The sequence below is a fragment of the Tyto alba genome, unplaced genomic scaffold (genome assembly GCF_018691265.1).
Source record: "Tyto alba isolate M040663 unplaced genomic scaffold, T.alba_DEE_v4.0 Super-Scaffold_48, whole genome shotgun sequence".
In the NCBI taxonomy this organism is placed as follows: domain Eukaryota; kingdom Metazoa; phylum Chordata; class Aves; order Strigiformes; family Tytonidae; genus Tyto; species Tyto alba.
Genome location: NW_024881324.1, coordinates 25,169,139 through 25,189,276, shown reverse-complemented (window position 1 = coordinate 25,189,276; position 20,138 = coordinate 25,169,139). Strand labels below are relative to the sequence as shown.

The 20,138-nt window shown below is 36.2% G+C and overlaps 1 protein-coding gene across 3 annotated transcripts in view; it reads right to left on the bottom strand.

Annotated features, from left to right (window-relative positions):
- Window positions 1-697: 697 nt before the first annotated feature.
- DNAH5 (dynein axonemal heavy chain 5) overlaps window positions 698-20,138 on the bottom strand; it is a 149,798-nt gene continuing 130,357 nt past the window's right edge. For all 3 annotated transcript variants that reach the window (XM_042806932.1, XM_042806933.1, XM_042806934.1), the window contains exons 68-79: window positions 19,824-20,014; window positions 18,479-18,600; window positions 17,449-17,598; window positions 15,521-15,766; window positions 13,768-13,987; window positions 12,898-13,103; window positions 11,896-12,099; window positions 11,028-11,243; window positions 8,274-8,486; window positions 5,708-5,860; window positions 3,582-3,813; window positions 698-2,108 (exon numbers count right to left, since the gene is read on the bottom strand). In XM_042806932.1, coding sequence (XP_042662866.1) covers window positions 1,957-2,108; window positions 3,582-3,813; window positions 5,708-5,860; window positions 8,274-8,486; window positions 11,028-11,243; window positions 11,896-12,099; window positions 12,898-13,103; window positions 13,768-13,987; window positions 15,521-15,766; window positions 17,449-17,598; window positions 18,479-18,600; window positions 19,824-20,014 — 2,305 coding nt within the window. In that variant the 3' untranslated portion in view covers window positions 698-1,956. The remainder of the gene's footprint in view (window positions 2,109-3,581; window positions 3,814-5,707; window positions 5,861-8,273; window positions 8,487-11,027; window positions 11,244-11,895; window positions 12,100-12,897; window positions 13,104-13,767; window positions 13,988-15,520; window positions 15,767-17,448; window positions 17,599-18,478; window positions 18,601-19,823; window positions 20,015-20,138) is intronic.

The window sequence follows — 20,138 nt, the reverse complement described above, 5'->3', positions numbered from 1 at the left end:
ACTACCCTCTTCCCCACCACCCTCATAGAAAATCACACTCTAAAAAAATGTGCCCAGTCCACTCACTGAGAATTATCACGGGGCTTGACATCTCCACTGTGTCTACAGCAATAATGGTACAGCAAATCCACTGTTTGAAAAGTGGCATCTGAAGTGTATGTGGCTTGAAAATTCTTGGTGCAAATGACTTGCACACAGACGAAGTACATGCATCTCCTTCAGAGAGGAATGTCTTGCTAAAAGACACAAGTCCACAGCAGCTTAGAACTCCAGTAAGCATTTGGAGGATCTCCTGGAAGTTTAAGCATGGTGCTCCAAGGTCCAGTAAAGAACAATTTAACCCTCCCATCTTACATTTATTTATTGCCATGTCTGAATTAAAAATACTTCCTAAAGGAGATTTTCATACATTTCATTTGTTTCCCTGTGAGTTATTTAAAAGGAAAAAGAAGAAAAAAATAATAATTCTAAGATGGAAAGACAATGGAAAGACCTGTAGAACTAGAGTTTCAAACGGAATCAATGTTCCACCTAAATTTCATAACTGGTTTGGCTGTAGAAATGAATGCTGAAGTCTCCACTAAAATATAAAGACAATTATTCTGTCTTCTAATAAATTTTTTTATTTGTTTAAATATTAGCTTTAGGCAAGAAATATATTTAGCATCTTTATTTAATAAACTAATTAATGCACCCTTCAAATTCCATGTATTGATTTGACAAAAAATTGAAAACAGCTTCTCCACGGCAGCATTTATGTATGACAGATGCAGCAGGAATATTGGTTCTTTCTGCTTCTTCTTCTGCATCACCTGTTATTGTGAATGATTAGTGGACCACTAAGATACATGACCTACTGGACTCAGCAACAAATGTACACTGGCTTTTTGATGATTAAATAAGTGTGCTCGACGTGTGAAGTCAATAGTGTTCAACTAAACGGAGCTGCTAACATTTCTCTCTTAAGATGGATATGTGGAAAGATTCCTACCTAGCTGAGACACCAAAAAAGCTGCAGCACATCAGTAAAAAAAGGAGAAAGGGAAGAAAAAAAAAAAAAAAAAAAAAAAAAAAAACAAACCAAACCAACTAACCAAAAAACCCCACAATACATAAAACCACAACACTGCAAAATTAGAGCAGAAGCAAAGCTAAAATTGATGTCATAAAACTAATAACCTTGATGAAGATTGACTGAAATGTGGTGTACTAGCACATAACAAAATATTCAAGAATTCTTGTGGAACTATTTTATTCCTATCCATTACATATTTATAAGTCATGAACCAGATAATATGGAATTCTAGGAGCTCTCAAATGCTTATTTTCCTATGTAGCACAACGAAATTGTTCTCCAAGTGGTGAAACAGGTGTCAGGTTTTTCCAGTCCCACCTTCCCTATTTAGACAGCAAAAAAACTAGAAACTATCAGCTAGGAGATAAATCTTGGAAGATCATCTTGAAGGATATTAACTAGTATGAATGAGCAACTGGGCTTAGCTTTCCACAGATACACACACACGCACAAAACAAACAAACAAACAAAAAATCCTTAAAAAAAAAAAAAACAACCAACTTTGCATTTAGCTACTTGAAGGTAAGCCCCGATACAAGCATATTTACCATTGAAAAGTAACAACATTCAAATCACTTAATCTTTATTCAAGCTAAAATTAAGCTCAAAAGAGTGACATAGGAACACTAAGTATTTGTCATGATCTGTCAAGACTTGAAAAGTAGTACTTCAATCTATTTACCAAACAATATCACTCTAAGATTTAGCATTTATAAGCTTATCATAGAGGTTTATTGAGAACAATTTTCTAAAAATACTATAATGGAGTCTATGCCTTAGAAAATATGTTTTTAGAAGTCATCCACTGTATAGCTAACTACCTATTGATGTTTACTTTTAAAAACAGAAAAGAACTCTAAGAAACATTTTGTTTTTTAACATCACTTGACATCACACAGAAGTGCTACCCCACGCAGTACCCAGTGCTCTGGAGGCTGAAGGGTTTTAAGGTCCACAGCAGCAATGTAATTCATATCTGTTCGAATGGTCTTTTTGTAGACTGGACACGAATACAGACGTGGATCTTTTGAAGCTGACAAGAAAGAACAAACAAAAACCAATGAAACTCGGTTGAAAAACCAGGGCCCTAGGGGACTAGACATAAGGCAAATGTAAAACTGAATCAAAGTTAATATTACATGTCTCTCTGTCACCACCAAAGAAAACTCTTACTTGATTCTCACCCTGTTCACTACTGTACTAATGCCAGCTGAAGGTCACATATGGCTTGAAATTCCTGTAGGTTTAAGATTTAACATCAACACCTAAGTACTGGAGGTAGCAAGAAATGTAAATGGACACTAGCGTGATTAGTGTTACTGTTAGTTCAATCTGTTCACTGAACATTACTTCTTACAAATATATTATTGGTGTATCAAAATAAAATATGCCCTATTTTGAAATGCTTTTATTATTTCACAGTATAAATTGTCAAATTCTTCACTAGAGAACTAGAACAGTAGTCTAGTTGCGCTTAATGTTTCAGTGTTCGTTATTTAGCATCTTGGCTGCTGTCACAGTGATCATGCCTCTTGTAAAAGACCAGCTACAGAAAATTCTAACTAAATAGTAGGTAAGCAGGCTTTGCTTTTGGAGGTGGAATGCTTTTCGACAGAATTTTCCAATTGTATATGCAATAGTGGATAACCCTATCTTATTTTACATCTCTATTCAACAATATTTCCCAATTTATATGCAAAACCCCCCCACATTAACTTATTTATTTTCACAAAACAGCACTGGCCTTCTGCCCTGTAAGTTTTCTTTCCATTCTTACAGTCCTTTTCTGCCTCAAAGAGAAAAACATCTTCTACCACCTCACTCCACCTTCTGCTTGCTTCTGTTAACTCAAAAATAGCCTTCTCCAGAAAAAAAAAAAAGGGGGGGGGGCATTTTTATAAATATACGTTACATATATAACATGTTATCCATAAATACCTCTTAAAAGATATATATGGGGTTTAAATATATATCATATATACATTTTAATAAATATATTATATGTTATATATCATATTTTAATATATAAGTATACATACTTATATAAGTTTTATATATATAAAAATTACATGGGGTTTGGGTATGTGGGAAAGAGGTTATTTGGGTTTAGGTTACAGAGGTTAGAGTTTATGTATGTAAACACCAATCTGCTTAATCTAGGACATGTGTTGTCAACAGAAGACTGAATGCAAGCATGTTTGTCAGAGGACGCAGAGAACAGCTCATCTGTAATGGGTTTAAAAAGTTAACCTCATTAAGACCAGAAGGTAGAGACCTATCTAAATATTAAGAAAATAAGTGTCTATTATCACTTATCAAGGAAGTCTGAAAGCTTATTTTCTAGGGAAGACTGGGAAGGCTCCACCATTGAAAAAGATCCTGTATGCATACAGTGAATAGTGACAGCCTCATGAAATCCCTAAAGTCCAAGAGACCTCCATGACGTTGAATAAAATGTTACACTGAATTCTATCAAAATAACATCCTTTACAATACAGCTACTTACTGTTATTCTCTGCATATATCCTTATAACTGGCATCATCTCGAAGAGCACCTTGGGCTTAGATTCTGTCAGTCTCATGTTTCTTCTGTCCCAACCAGCTCCTTCCAAATACAGCCCATACACATAGACACCTTCCAAAGGAGCACTTGTGATATCATCCTTCACCCATTTAGTGACCTCACTGCATAGCACTACACTGTCAAGAGCCCATCCTTTGTTAGCCCTTGTTATTTCCTGCCCAAAATAGAAGAAAATATGGAGGTTACATTTTAACATGTGCAAAGAGCCGATTTTTTCCAGGCATTTATTAGAAACATACTTGTATGGTCATAATTTATCCTCTTCAATATAAAAAAAATAACTTTTTATGATATCCACGTTTACAGCAGTTTGACTTCTCTCTAAGCTAGTGATGGCATGGTACTAAGAGAAAGATTTCAGTTCTTTAACCACTACATCCGATTTTCAATCTTTCTATTATATACAAAATATTAAGACCATACCAAGTAACATAACCACTGAATGCAAACGGTAACTGGCTGTTGCAAATATGAAAATTTTACATCTTTCATGAGATGAGAAAACATTAGCTGCATGTGCTAAGTAAAACAGTTCCAATGACAAAAGCAAAATGTACAATTTGCTGCATATTTTCTGGGGTTACTTTCCTTTTCCCATACCTATACTCTTCATTAACTCTATTCTTAACAATGAATAGGAACTCACTTAGCTCTAAAGTTACATAAAGAGACTGCAAAAATCCCAGGGAACACTTGAAGACAGGAATGCTTAAGATTAAGCATATTCTTCAAATTTAGTCAGTTAGTGCACTGGACAACACCCCTTTATCTTGCCCAGTCCTTTACTATCCCATGCCAGACCTACGTTTCAACCCAGTCTTGTAAATGTTTTCCAATATATGTTTGAAGTAATTGGAATTAATATTTGTTCCACACTACAATTCATTAGTTGGTTTAAAAGACCGGAAGGGTTGTAGTCCAATGATTGTTCTGGCTCTTCATCTGTCTCATTTCTATTTGTTTAACCACACAGCAAAACCTAGAAATTCTCTTTGTTTTTTACTTGGGACATTAGGTTGTGCTATACCCACATTTTCTCCTTGGGGAACCAAAAAGTTCCATTGATTCCAACTGTTTCAGATCCTGCTACTAAACCTTTTCCACAAGCTTGGGTCCAAAAGAAATCCCAGTTTAGAACTGTTTACTCAAACGAAATATCTTGTTATATAATTCCAAGGCTATATGCCTACAATTTTAGTAGAAGAGGTCAACAATTAGTACTCCAGATGGACAGTTGAAGATTATACTACCCAAACCTCAGAGAAAGAGGGAATATTTTACTGCTCTGCAAATCTTCATTCTCTCCTCCAAAAGTCAGCTTTTTCCTGAGATCCCATTGGATTCAAACCTGAGTATTCTTTCCCAATTTTAGAAATTCCAGACAATTAGTATCCAGTGTGTCCCTTTATGCCAACCAATATGGGTGTTTATTGCTCGCTTTTAAAGTAAAAAGTAGCTCATTTGTCAATTGCAACTAGTGCGCTGAGCAACCAACACAATCACTAAGGTGACAGGTAGATACATTAACAAATAAATCAAACTTCATACTTAGCATGCATTAATAAAGGAAACTCTTCCCCACTTCATGAAGAGAGACTGAATCATCAACTGAACTGCAGAAGTGTAATTTACAACTAATTCTGAATAGCTGTTCTGGCAAGTCTCCAGCCAGGTAAGTACTGAACACAGACCAAAAGGGAGGGAAAAAGGGAAAATCAATTAATGGGCTTAACACCTCTTCCCAGGAATATCTCAGTGGTAACATGAGACATTACTTCTCCCGTCTACAAGGTTGTAAGGTAGCCACTACATACATGGGGCTCGGTCAAAGTAGGAAATATAATTTAACACAGAAGTTGATACACTGAAAAAGTATGTGCAGAGTAAAATCAGTTCAGTCAGGAAATGTTAGACAGTTATGCAGTCACTTATCTTCCCTGCTGACATGATGGAGCCATGTGTATAGTCCAGCTTTCAGCACACAATATATATATTTAAAGGTAAGTATATCAAAGAATAAGCAGATTGAGACTTTAATCACAATTTACCTGCCTCATTGCAGTTAAAAATCCTTGAGGATTAAAAAACCCCGTCATCCAGAAGCAGCTTGGCCGGCTTTCAAAAATCCAATTGTAAAATTGGTGGTTTCTTTCTAGAAGCTCAGTAAACCAGAAACCAAGTGTACTGGAAGCCCAAGATGCCTAAAAATTGTAAACAGCACGTTCATTTTAAAAATTTATTCAACAGTTTTAAAACACCATATTCATGTCAAGAAAAGGTAATTCCTCACAAGGTAGTGAGCAACATAATATTATCAAAGCATATTTCAAGCTCATTTTTCATATCATAACTTTTAACCAGACAGATAAAGGTTGCATCCCACTGACACCTGATGCAAATTCTTGCTCTTTTCAAATTCATGCCCACCATTCCATTTAGACATGCTGTGGTAACTGTCCATTTTAAGAAGTTTTTGCAAAATCAGATAGGAAACGAGCACAGGACAAAATGTGAGAACCTGAAGGTGCACAGATCCATGGGACCTGATGAGATGCATCCACAGGTCCTGAGGGACCTGGTGGACAGAGTAGCTAAACCACTATCCATCATATTTGAGAAGTTATGGCAGTCTGCTGAAGTTCCTGCTGACTTGAAAAGGGGAAACATAACCCCCAATTTTAAAAGGGAAAAAAAAGAAAACCCAGTGAACTACAGGCCAGTCAGTCTCACCTCTATGCCTGGCAAGGTCATGGAGCGGATCCTCCTGGAAAATATGCTGGGGTGCATGGAAAATAAGGAGGTGATTGGTGACAGCCAACATGGCTTCACTAAGAGCAAATTGTGCCTGACAAATGTGGTGGCCCTCCACTATGGGGTTACAGCTCTGGTGGATAAAGGAAAGCAACTGATGTCATCTACCTGGAATTGGGCAAAGCATTTGACACTGTCCCACATGACATCCTTGAAGACACGTGCATTTGAAGGATAGATCACTCAGTGGATAAGGAATTGGCTGGATGGCTGCACTCAAAGAGTTGATGTCAGAATGGAGAGCGGTGACGAGTGGTGTTCCTCAGTGGTCGGTGCTGGGACTGGCACTGTTTAACAACTTTGTTGGTAACATGGTCAGTGGGATCGAGTGCACCCTCAGCAAGTTCACCGATGACACCAAGCTGTGTGGTGCGGTCGACACGCTGGAGGGAGGGGATGCCATCCAGAGGGACCTTGACAGGCTGGAAAGGTGGGCCTGGGCAAACCTCATGAAGTTCAACAAGGCCAAGTGCAAGGTCCTGCATATGGGTTGGGGAAATCCCAAGCACAGGTTCAGGCTGGGTGATGAGTGGATTAAGAATAACCCTGTGGAGAAGGACTTGGGGGTATTAGTGGATGGACTACGAGCCAGAAATGTGCACTCACAGCCCAGAAATCTAACGGTATCCTGGGCTGCATCAAGAGAATCGTGTCCAGCAGGTTGAGGGAGGGGATTCTCCCCCTCCACTCTGCTCTCGTGAGACCCCACCTGCAGTGCTGTGTTCAGCTCTGGAGGCCCCCAACGTAAGAAGGACGTGGACCTGCTCAAGCGAGTCCAGAGGAATCCACGAAGATGATCAGGGGGCTGGAGCACCTCTCATATGAGGACAGGTTGAGAGAGTTGGGGTTGTTCAGCCTGGAGAAGAGAAGGCTCCAGGGAGACCTTAGAGCGGCCTTCCAGTACTAAAAGGGAGACTCCAGGAAAGGTGGGGAGGGACCCTTTATCATGGGGTGTAATGATAGGTTTTAATCTGAAAGAGGGTAGATTTAGATTAGATCTAAGGAAGAAATCCTTCCCTGTGCGGGGGGTGAGGCGCTGGCCCAGGGTGCCCAGAGCAGCTGTGGGTGCCCCCTCCCTGGAAGGGTTCAAGGCCAGGTTGGACGGGGCTGGGAGCACTCTGGTCTAGTGGAAGGGGGCCCTGCCCATGGCAGGGGAGTTAGAACTAGACGATTTTTAAAGTCCCTTCCAACCCAAACCATTCTACAATTCCGTGAAATTCCTTTTAAAGTTAAGGGGTATGTTGTTTGGTTGGTTGGTGATTTCGTTGGTTGTTTTTAACAGCAAGGGTGATCAAACACTGGAACAAGTTGCCCAGAGAGGATGTTGACTCTTGATTCTGGAGAGTCCTGGAAAACCTGCTCTAACTGACCCTTCTTTCAGAAGTGGGGTTAAATTAGACTACCTCCAGAGGTCCCTTACAGACTCTACTATTCTCTATTTCTATGAGTACAAATCTTAATTTTAATCTCAAAGAATAGCAAGAATGTAGCCCACTATTTTTCTAAAATCCATCATCGTATTTTAAATTATTCTCTTCTCTCTAACTTTTTTCTCCTCACAGTATGTAGCAGGCTGTTAAAATGGGAAATACCTGCATCTTCCACATTCACTTCTATTTTTATAAATGAAAGAGACCTTGTTTTGACTGTGTTTATTTTAGCCCAAAATCTATTCCAGCAGTTGCAGAGTTCTGGTTAACACTTGTGTTTGAAAAAAGTATTTACTGTATAACTAGTAGCTTAATCTAGATCTACAGAAATAATTATTTTTTTTCCCTTACAAAACAAGTGATGTACGCCTACCTTTTTCCAGCTAGCTGGAATCCTTCCGTCATACATGCAGTCTAAAGCATCCCTCAGATTTTCACTCATAACTATTGTCCCATCAATGGCAAGTTTTAGATCAGTCAGAGTGCTTCTCACTAGGGAAATAACTCTCTGCATTTGTTCAATCTCCTGTCGCAAAAATATGTTCATAGGTTGAAAAGGTCCCATGTTCTTTAGTTTCTCTTTTACCTGTAGGTAGAAAACCAAAGATCCTTCAACAGAAGTAAAAAGCAAAGTTGGCATTATGTCAAGGTTAGGCCTCAATAAAATTTTTAAGACATAATACTTTTATTTAGGAAGTTAAACGGTCAGTTTGGCATCTTCTTTGAATCCTCTGCAAGATAGAAATACAGGATTTGTTCCAGGAGAAATCTATAATGCTGAGACTGGCTAAGTTTTTAGTCTAAGGATTTCAGCTTTAGTTCCAACAGACAGTTCCCAAGGTTCACTTTGCACAAACCACTCAAGAGAGATTGCTCCAGCCACTTTGCCTCAGCATAGTAGCACTGTTTATCAGAAATGACTGGGAAATATCAAAATGCCAGTCAGTCTTGTATTCTAATAAACTTTGCTGATATATTTTTAATCAAAACTCTAAAGTTAACAAATTAACAACAACTGTATGGACTTAAATAAAAATTTTGTAGTCAGTATGGTCCTACTGGGTGAAAAAATTATATATATAACAGGAATTTAATCCTATACAGGGTAATTGTCCTGTTCTTAGTAATATGCATATCCTTTATAAGTTTATCAGTATTTTGCTACACAAAAATGGAATTTAGTTTTCACCATATGAAAAAGTTTAGTGCTCCACATTCACTTTTATTAATGGAAACTAAATTTCAATTTGTCATTTCTGATCAGAGCTGATCTGCCCAAAAAGAGCTCTTGTAAACTTAACAGGGCTAACTGTAACTATACAATGAAACTAATAAGATATGTCTTTATTAAACCACATGTTTATTTCTGGAGATGTCGAGTAGAATTTGAAGAGACTTGGACTAACAACTACCAGGAGATTTAGCCCATGAATAAAGCAGTACCCTTCAGAGAAAATCAACAAATTTCAATCCTTAGCAGATCTTAGACACCTAGTTCAGTCTTTTGGAAAGTCATAAAGCTCAGGCTTCTAGAAAGACTGTAGGTCAGAAACTTCATCAGGTGCAAACTTTTGGAAGACTGACAGATAATCAGTATTCCGAATTCAGAAACATTAACCCATCTGTTCAGATAAAATAGATTATAATTATGTCACTTGAGGGAAGGAAGATTACATAATAGAAAATGGGCTACAGAAAACGCAAAACAACAGATGTAAGGCAGGGGTACTTGAATATAGTCTATACTCATAAGCATATCCCACATAAGGGAAACTTATTACTGTGTAAAAACAGAAAAGAGGGCCTTAGATTGTACAAGTCCCCTTGCTCCTTCTCATAGCTCAGCATCCTGACAGAAGAAATCTGGCATTCATAAGCAACTTAGCATGAGGACCTGATACAAAGTTAACTTCCATTAAAGAGTAAGTAAAATGGCAGAAGGTTAAGGATAAAAGATTTCAGTCTCCTCAAGAAGGAGATGGCAGGCAAACTATCTAGTTAATAAAACATCTTACTACTTAGATGAGCAGGTGGCTTATTTGGGAATCTATGAAAGTATAAACATGGGTGTGAACTTCTTTCTGACCACACATTGGGGCCATTCACATCCATTTCATAACAGAAGCATTGTAAATGCTTTATTACTGACATAACTAATCTCACTTGCTTTTAAGCTTTCACAACTACAATGAAATACATAAGTTCAGCATGCCCTGACACAGGAAATATAAGAACCTTAACTATTTTATAAGCATTTTCCTATCTTTTGTTTGAAGCTCGTAATCAGCCTCATCTGGGAAGAACTATAATGTCAGCAACCTAAAATTCTGGGGCTACAAAGGACAACTAAGAACTATGGAATAAGACACAGAAACAACACAAATTGTCCAAACATTCAATCAAACTGTAGTCCCGGATCAGGACACAATACAGTCAATTGGAGTGTTCATGTATTCCATGCATTCAATCACCAGTAAATGTCTTCTAACTGTAAAACCCTCTCACTTTGAGAGTCATTTCATCTTCCACATAACCAGAAAGTTGCTATTTCAGAAAAGAAATGGCTGGAAGGCAGCAGGTGTCCATTACAAATATAATTACATAGGCTGTTACATGTTATTATGAATCCTGAGATACTAACTCTAGGCTTCAATCAATGAAATCTACCACTTGACAAGCTTTTCATCATTCACTTCACTGAAGAAGAAAGCAACTTAACACATCTTCAACATGTAAGCTGAATCCCAAAGTAATACATATGTTAAAGCTGTAGTACTTTTAGAAGCATGAATACACTTGCAACACACCCTCAGTTCTCTACAGTGTCAACAAACTTAGTTAAAAGCTGATGATCCTACCTCCCCCATAGTGCAAATGACAAGTTAAGCTTTAAGTGGTTTAGTATTTTGAAAAAGCTCTTACAAAAACACTTCAGTGTACATTTGGTGACTTTATTATTAATGTTAAGAGTCTGGTCAGACTCCTTTAAAATATGTTTTTGAAGTATTGCCTGTATGAGTGAATTCAGACATGCTGTTAGAAAAATTAATATAGTTACTACTTCTCTTTTTTTATCCAAACAAAGCAAGATGAAGCAAATGTTTTTGACAAAATTTCATTGACTCACTTCAAATGGTACATAATCAGCAGGAAGCTTTTCCAGCATATCATCAGCCAGTCTGGCTACAACTGCCTCTCGGGTTTCACCTCCTCCACCAGAGCTATCTTTAGGCTGAATACTGAGGATGATGTCCAATACATCTTTGGAAAGTTTACTTTGGTAAGTGATATCCGCATTGGGATGCAAACCAAACACCTCTGGTGTATCATAAGCAGGAAGAGTCTACAACATAGTAAAATATAAAAAGAACACAGCTGGAGATGGATTTATAACCCAACTATAAAAAAACAAAACAAAACAAACCCGGAACAAACAAACAACACAACAACAAAAATCACATCATCACAGCAAAACCAAGTAACATACACATAAAAACAACCTCTTGCATTGTAAAGTAAGAGACTAGATGTCTTCAAACAGTCTTAGGGCAAATAACCAAATAACTTGCTGTGATCTATTTGTCATGTCACAGTGCAAATCACACCAAGGGTCACACCAAAGTTAACAACAAATTCAGTTTTAACCTCTATATGCTATTTTAATAGTCAGCTTGTACTTTCATGTATCTACGCTTTTTATTACTGTGAGATTGTGCCCAATACTTGGACTCCATTCTTTGACCTCTTTAATAACTGCATGCCTTCAGGTATGTCCCTCAAGCAAATTACATGAAAAAGAAAAGATTCCTGTCATGGCAATGATAACAATTAGTTGTCACTAATAGATATGAAGACTGCTAGAAAACAATAAAGAATATGTGAATAAAAGACAAAATACAGGTACTCAGAAGAAAAGACAATACATAGGGAGTCAGGAACTTGTGAGAAACTAGTGAATTGGGTTGTTTTGTGTTAAAAAGCGTTTATTTACAAACCTGTATGTACTGAAGGTATTGATCCACCACAGCACATTTGGGTATGCTGTATCCTTTGTAGAAGCTGAATTCCTGACTGAATGTATTTTCACTGAACCAAACCTTTACAAAGGTGTTCATGAGTCTTTTGTCATAGTCATCTGTCACACGGCCACCATACTGGATCTCACCTATCATGTAACAAACAGTACTCCAGGAGATCCCCTAAAACCAAGCAGAAAGCACTGATATGTTAGCTAATCCTCTTCTCACCTATTTACATTTTCCATAGCAAGAACAGCTGATATACCAAGTCCTGCATCTCTGTCCCTTTTGGAAGAAAGTTATTTTCTTACTACTCTTTTTTTCCTGTAACCCTGCATTCCAAGAACACCCTCAAGGATTTCTCAAAATAGAATTAACTGACAACTAAATCAAGAGGCTATTCCAGCATCTGGGCAAGAGGGATACAGCTACACCCCAATAATGCTTTCAACTTCACTTAAAATGCCAATCACAAAGTGATCTGCCACAGACCTCTATACAACAACTGACCATACGAAAGTGAGGAATGCAAGAGGAATTCTTACACAGTCATTTAAAGTCACTTTCAATTTCTTTATGCTGCTGAGATGGGTTGGAGGAGCCAAATCTTATTATTTTTACTCAAAATAGATTTAAACAAAATAGTATTTTAAATACAGGGTGACATTTTTAACTATCTGACTTAACTAGTATTGAAAAAAAAGGTCTTTAATTCTAAGGTTTATATTTCTGAAGGAGACAGCTGGGAGGGATTTAAAACTATTTTTTTAATGTACAGGTTAATATAGAAATTTAACATGCATAGGATTAGAAGCCTAATTTAAACCTGCTGCTCTACAGACATGTATACTCAGAATGCTGAATGCTTGTGGAACAAAACAATGTTTGTGTTTCAGTTACTGGGAACCATGTATATATATTCCACTAATAGAAAGATGTATTACTCGAATCCACCTTCCCCACAGAAACATTAATTACCTTCTTTGCATCCATGCCATCCAAGTGGTTTTGAATGAACTGCACAGTAGCATTGAAATCAGCTTGATTAAACTCATAGGGTATATTCCAACCCAGAGATCCAAACTTGCGTCTTTCTTGAACAGTAGAGTGTAGAAAGGCTACAGCATACAACATCGGTTTCCATTGTACCATGTCACTGACATCTAGTAAGTCCTGGCTGACACCTATTGATTGTAAGTGGGCTTTATAAGACACACAGTAATAGTATTTTTCAAAACTACTTCAAATCATTGCTAAAACATCACTCCTGGAGATATTGAGTTGGCTCTCTGCCTCTCCCAAGAATAAACTGTTGTCCTACAAAGTGTTCTATGCTGGAAAGTTTATAGCATGTTATTAAACTGCTGCTCAAATTAAAAGAGAAAACTTCAGGAAAAAAAAAAATCCCACAACTTACTAATAGCTGAATTCACATTAAGTTGCTTTCTGCACAGGCTCTTAGACCTTTATTTTATGCAATGCAATGTAAAGAGCACTTAATAGTCAACAAAGATTAACATGTCACTTTTCTGCCAAAAGACACAAGAACGTTCAAAATTTAAACACTTTGAACTGAGATATTAGAAGCCAAGATTTGGAAAAAGTAAAAGCATTTCCTGTTTTGCTGTCCAACTACTTCTGGCAACCGAACTTCAGCAGATCTTCTCTTCCTTTTAATTTTCAGAACTTCTAGCTCAAACCAAGGATCAAGATATGTCCTGGCATCATTGTGATTATTATACTAGCTTACACCTACTATCACTGGCTACAGTGTGAACACATGATAACACCAGAGAGTCCAAAAATGAGTAAAATTTAATTTTAAATCATTAGCACTCTATCACTCACCACTATATGTTCTCTTTAGCCCAGCTCTGAGCCCTTGTGGTGGTTCATTGGTAAACTTAATAGACATTTGAAGAAGGGTGATGGGGAACTGTTTGTGAATGTCAGTTGTCATCCACAGTCGAAAGCTTTCATGGACAGTCTCTGTCTCTATTACAGTGTCCATCAACTCCTTCAAAAAGTCAAGTCCAAGGTGGCAGTTTTGCAGAAGTGCCCAACCTCCCTAGTTTAAAACAACAGAGTATAATGTTATCAACACTGTTTACTAACTGAAACCACTAAAATCACTCTTTGCTTATGCTGTAGGAACAAAGCCAACACATCTAAGCCATAGCAAAACATAGCCTGTTATACTTATCAGAGCTGTTAAAGGAAGAAATCCTCCACAGTCAGTTTTGCAACACTGGCTCACCAAATCAAAACCAAGGCCTTAATCATTTGATTTCATGTGCAAACAGAGATCAGCATCCATAGTAATGGTACACATACAGTTAACAGAGCGGGTTTTCTCCAAAAGAAAGCTCATGTGAGCTAAGCTCTGGGCTGTTCTTGCTGAAGGCACTGCTAGCTTGTTTGGTTTTATCATCTAAACAAGTGGTCTTTACTTGCCTTATTTGTCCCATCTGGTCTTCTCCAGCAGTTTCTACCTTTTCCTTTTCAGCACATTTAAAACATATCTGGACATGACTATAGTGTTGATAATCTGATAAATCTTGATTTATATAAAGGGAGCTCAGAAGTAGCTCCATAGACCAAGCTGCTAAACCTTGTTCCTCATGAGGGTCACTGGCTTGGAAAATAACTAAATATACATACTTACTTAATCTATTGCTACCAATCAATAGACATCTGACTTCCTCATGTGCATTACCATACTTCATATAGACATCTTGCATACCTCTTCATTAAGAGAGTATGTGAGACAGTGAGGGAAAGTAACTGCATTTCTCTCAATCAAACAAAAGGAGCTTTTCTTCCCTATGTTTTGAACGAGTTTCTTCTCATGTGATCTGCTAATTAGCTCTTAATGTGAAGTTGTCAAATAAGAATCTGAGGCAAAAGTCAGGGGAAAACCGGTTATATAGACAAGGAAATGGCTCATAACGTAGGAGCGCAAGAAGTTTACTCTGTTCACATCAGCAGGCATAGCAGTACAACCACCTGATCAGCAAAGCATGCTATATGGGAAGATCTCAGCTTTTCTTTCTCATGCAGGAAATTTTATTCGTTAATTCTTCCATGTTTCACTTGTAAAATGCCTGTGCTATCAGATTGTTCATTCCAATTCAAGATCCAGATTACAGCAATACAAAATATTTTGCTATAGAGTCTTGTTTTCCTCAAGGTTATGTAACTATCAATAGTATATTTGGAATTAAACTTCTTCATTTAACAAAATATGACTGTATTTCTAAAAATACAAAACTGAAAAAATGTGAAATGCTTGCTGAAGAATATTTAATATTCATGCAATCCAAACAATCAATTCAGCTATGTATAACAGCCAACAACCTGCAACAAAAACTCCATTTTATATGAAAAACACTGATGTCTGCACAGTATCGAAAGGCTTGTTATGGCCAATTAAATGACTATGAAAAGACAGTTCTATTGCTTAGGACACTCATTCATACAAGTAAATATAGATTTTTGCATCAGCAGTAACTACCCACCAAATAACTTTATTTCATGACAGGATTTTTATTTCTAAGTGTTCAATATAGATACAAAAACCATTCAGATTTTTGTCTCTTACATGAGCCATTGTCTGATGTAGAAGTTTACGAGCATGGATTTCTTGGCCCTGGCCCATGGAAACATAACGTGTCTCTGTCTTCAGTTTTTTTCCCAAAGCAATAATTGAGTCTGTAGGATCAGAGCCCATGGAAAGAAAGCATATGAGAGGAGTATGTGGATCTGACTCTTCCCATGTCTTCTCCAAGTCCAAGATGACTCCCTCCGCATATTTCTCTCCCATAGTGTCAATGATGTATTTCCTGGCCTATATTAAAAAGGGTAAATTTAACCTGTGACATAATCATTTAATACTGTTTTCTTCCCAGTGTAAATACAAGCAATAAGTAAACTGAAGAACTAAGGCTGTTATAAATTTATATCAGAAATACAAATATGCAACAAATGTATTTTTACATGTTAACGTATCATACTATCTTTGAAGATGTTAATTCTTACAGTCTTATAAAACCAGTTAAAAATTTAAAAAGAATTATTATACTACATATATCAAGATGTATTGTTATCTATAATATCTATAATTACAGTATAATAAAAATAATAATCTTACTAAACCTTTAGAAAGGTTTTAATGATTTAAAGATGATATCTTCATTAGATAGTATAACTTCTAATAAATACTAGAGAAAAAGGAGAAAAGGATGGAAGATATGCTTCAAAAGTATTAGGACTTTCCCACCTTTGTGTTTAAACAAGCAATGACTTACTACTGGCAATAATGAAAATAACTGTCACTAAGTAGAAGATCCAGAGGAACAGGTGAGGACTATCTCTGTTACTTCTTATTCATTTATTTTGAAAATTGTTAGATTATTGCTCCTTTTTACTAAGAAATAGAAAAGGCTCTTTTTCAAACAGTCTGAGATGGTCTTCCTTGTATTCTTTATCACGACATTGCTTTTGTCCTAAACCAATCTTCCCCTTAATACCTCTGGGTTGCTTCTCAGAGACAAAAGATATCCAGCATTTAGTATTTAATAAACCATCAATTTTCATAAAACCATCATAAGATGAAAGTGTATCTCGCCCATGAACAGAACTGAGGAACTAATTTTGCACGATCCATTTCAGACAAACATCACATGTCTGAGATTTATTATACAGTACAATTTAACCTTCTGTTGACCGCAGTTATACCAGTAACTGCTGAGACTTTCTCTGAATCCAGTCACAATATCTAAAGGTTTGCATCTGTAAAATTAACACCACACTTTTAGTGATGCATTATGGCTTCAGTAAACTTCCAACCATTACTCTGAAATTGTCCGCAACTGCATAATTTTTATTCTTTTGCACAGGAGAAGAACATAGAGATTAAAAATAGGTTCCTAGAAGCCGATTTTTCTTAAAATAAGGTCTAACCATTTAATAAACATTATTTTTATATTTATCTCTTTTGTAAATCATTGTCTTTTAATGAAAAATTTTGATCAGACCTTAAGATAGATTTTTCTAAGGTGAGTCTAACTCTTCTGTGCAATAAATGGTTCCTCAATTGAATGTTTTGTTTTCACTCAGCCAACTGAGTTCATGAAAAGATTTTACTTCAGCCTAACATTTTAAAATATTTTATTTCAGTCTAAAAGGATTTTAACTTCAGCCTAACATGAAGACACTTCTATAATCCCAGTGAGTAATATCAGCAAGGTAAACTGATAAAGCAGAACTGGATAAAAACATATGTTTCCAGATGAAATCCTTTCTCCATAGTAAAATCATTGGCTGATATTTTTTCAGCGTATTGAATAATTGTGCTAACACTGCCCTTATAAAAAAATGCACAAATTGTCTGAAAAAAAATTTTTTTAAAATGCAATGTGAAGGTCCATTGCAAAAAGTTTAGCATTAAATAAAAAAGTATTGAACTGCTATCCTGTAACTATTATTCTAATGACACTGAAGTAGACTATGTTGGCTATATAAATGTACCTGAGCTATGGTCCTGTCCGGACACCACGATCTGATAAGAAGAAGATGTCTGAAGCAGTCCAGGGATTGACCATAGCCACTAGGAACTAGTTCTTCTTCAGGATTCTCACTATCAAACCAGATTTTCCACTGTTTCTCTGCTCTGGAAATCTGAAATTATACCATCAAAGGATTAAATCTCACTAAATAAAAAAGTCACATTTCAACTGCCACTAGGTCACAAACTTTTAATGAGGGTCAGAGACACGTAATCCACACACAGGCATTTGTTTAGCAATGCTAGTACACACATTTAGCAAGGCTATCAAAAAAGGAGAGTATAAGCTTTCAGATTTTAAGTACAAAATTGTAGAATGCAACGATGCCCTTAAGTATTCACATTCTGAAAAAAAATGAGCTACTACTCAGTATTTTCCATTAATGATATAATGGCATAGCAAAGTCAGAACAGATAGCTAGGCTCAGACATAGCTTTGAGAACACTAGTTACATATCTGCTCCTCACACAACTGTACAGAAGGTACTCTTCACGTATATCAAATGCTAGTTATTTATTCCATTAGCTACCACACGTTTAATGTCTGTTAAGACTATTCATACAACTGTTGAATGTACAGAACACCCTTTCCCTAAATCTTACTGAATATAATCAGAGAAATATTGGAACAAGACTCATAAAATATTGTGTAAGAAAGCACAACAGTGATGCAAGATAGTCTAACAACAGGACGAAGATTCAAGTTGCATTACACGAATTGGATAATAGCAAGTTGTATTTCAATCTGAAAGTATTATAATTATATTGAGTGTGAAACATTCTACTTTCTTCTTATTTTGTGTGTGGGGGTGGTGGTGGTGGTTAGGTCTTTTTATCAATAAAAGTTGCTAGGCAGTCAGGGCCACAACTGTGGCTATCTGCTATCAGTTTCTTTCTGTTCTAGAAAATAAACCAGTCTCCCACCACATGCCTTGATCACTACCAGATGGTCACCATCAAATAAGAGATTCATTTTTAAAATCTCTTACTTACTTGATCAAGAATATCTGAAAATTGTTTAAGCTTACTAAGCTCCACCAAGTTCAGCCAAGTCATATCCAGAATCCATTTAGCTGGTTTAGGAGGACAAGCTTTAAGGTCTAGGGAAGCACCACCTGCAAGAAATTAAGAATTGGAATTGTTGAAGACACCCAAAAGACAAATAAAAAAAAATAAATAAAATAGGACCTCTTTGAAAAATGCAAACTAGATACTGCAACTACTCATTTCACATGACTAAGTATTCCCAGTCTGGAAAGAGATTACTTAATAACTAAGGACGGTCATAAAGAAATTTCTGAGTTAGGTATCATGCAAAGTTTATTTTCAAATCTTATTTTTCATCTTACTTTAAAACACAATTTTTTAAGAATCCATAACAGCTTCCCATTACAAGCTACATCTACTTTCCATTGTAAATGAATAAGCTTGAGTTTATGGAGAAAAAACTGAAGAAGTTTAATTTCAATATTATTTTCTTAGGATTTTTTGTTGTTATAGATACTGTAATAACTTTGCCAATATTCATATTTGCTTTCCTTGGAATTCAACTAAAGCTAAAATAAAGCAAACATAAAATAAAAATAAAACACGAGCTACAAGAATCCAGATTTTTAATCATGAGTTTACAGGGGTTTCCTACCTTATAAAGTTATGCCATCTTTGGTGAAGCAGAGTTAGCTTTTTGGGGTTTTTTTTAATGATGTACCTTAAACTTAATCTTTGTTAGCCAGTTTATCTTTTGAGGATTTACTATTTGGAAGAATTAACAGTTATAATCCATAAATAAACATTGCCTGGAAAATTATGTATCTTGGAAAGGTAATACAAAATAACTCCAAGCTTTCAAGTGAAGATACACAGTGCTTGCATACAGTTAAGACTAAAGCCATGAATTTGTCACATTCAGCTAAGAGTCTGATATTCTTCTAAACCATTAGCATCATTTTCTGTTCCTATTTCCTTGCTCATCCTCCTGTAGTTATCAAGTAAACTAAAAGATGTTTAGTATAATAATGATTTTTCTAAGTCACACACATACCTGGTGGTATTTGAGCAGCAGACATAAACATCAACTGAAAGGATACTTAACAATTTTCTTTTTAAATTCTCATTATTCTCAAAATTGTATTTATCAATATTCAGTGTGCTGCTATAAATCAAAACTACCATACATTGTCGACTGTCACCAGAACAGAATGATAATCATGTATTCTTTCAATTGACTGGCTTCTTGTGTGCAAAAGAAGCATCAGGTTGGCTATGAGATATAACTACAGCTCACAAATTTTCTACAGTAATATATGGGCTCTACTTAAAATTGTTTCATAGTTCCAACCTTTAATAAGTGTCAGAAATTCTTCATGCTTCACTCTGTTTCTCTGTATATCAATCTTCAATGTGAGTAATAACGTGAAAAGAAATTTGTGCTCCTCATAGAGTCCTCGCGCAGTATATTTGAACACTTCATATGTCATATGTTCAATAATATTAGTAATCCTCTTGCTAGTTATAGGGTTTTTGGTAGACCTGTTGGAAGAAAGGTTTGCAGTTGAATGTTGATTTGCACAGGCTTTATTAAAGGAAATACTATCTACAAGACAAAAAGTCATAGTTCAGAGCATTCAAAACATGAAAAAACAATAGATCACAA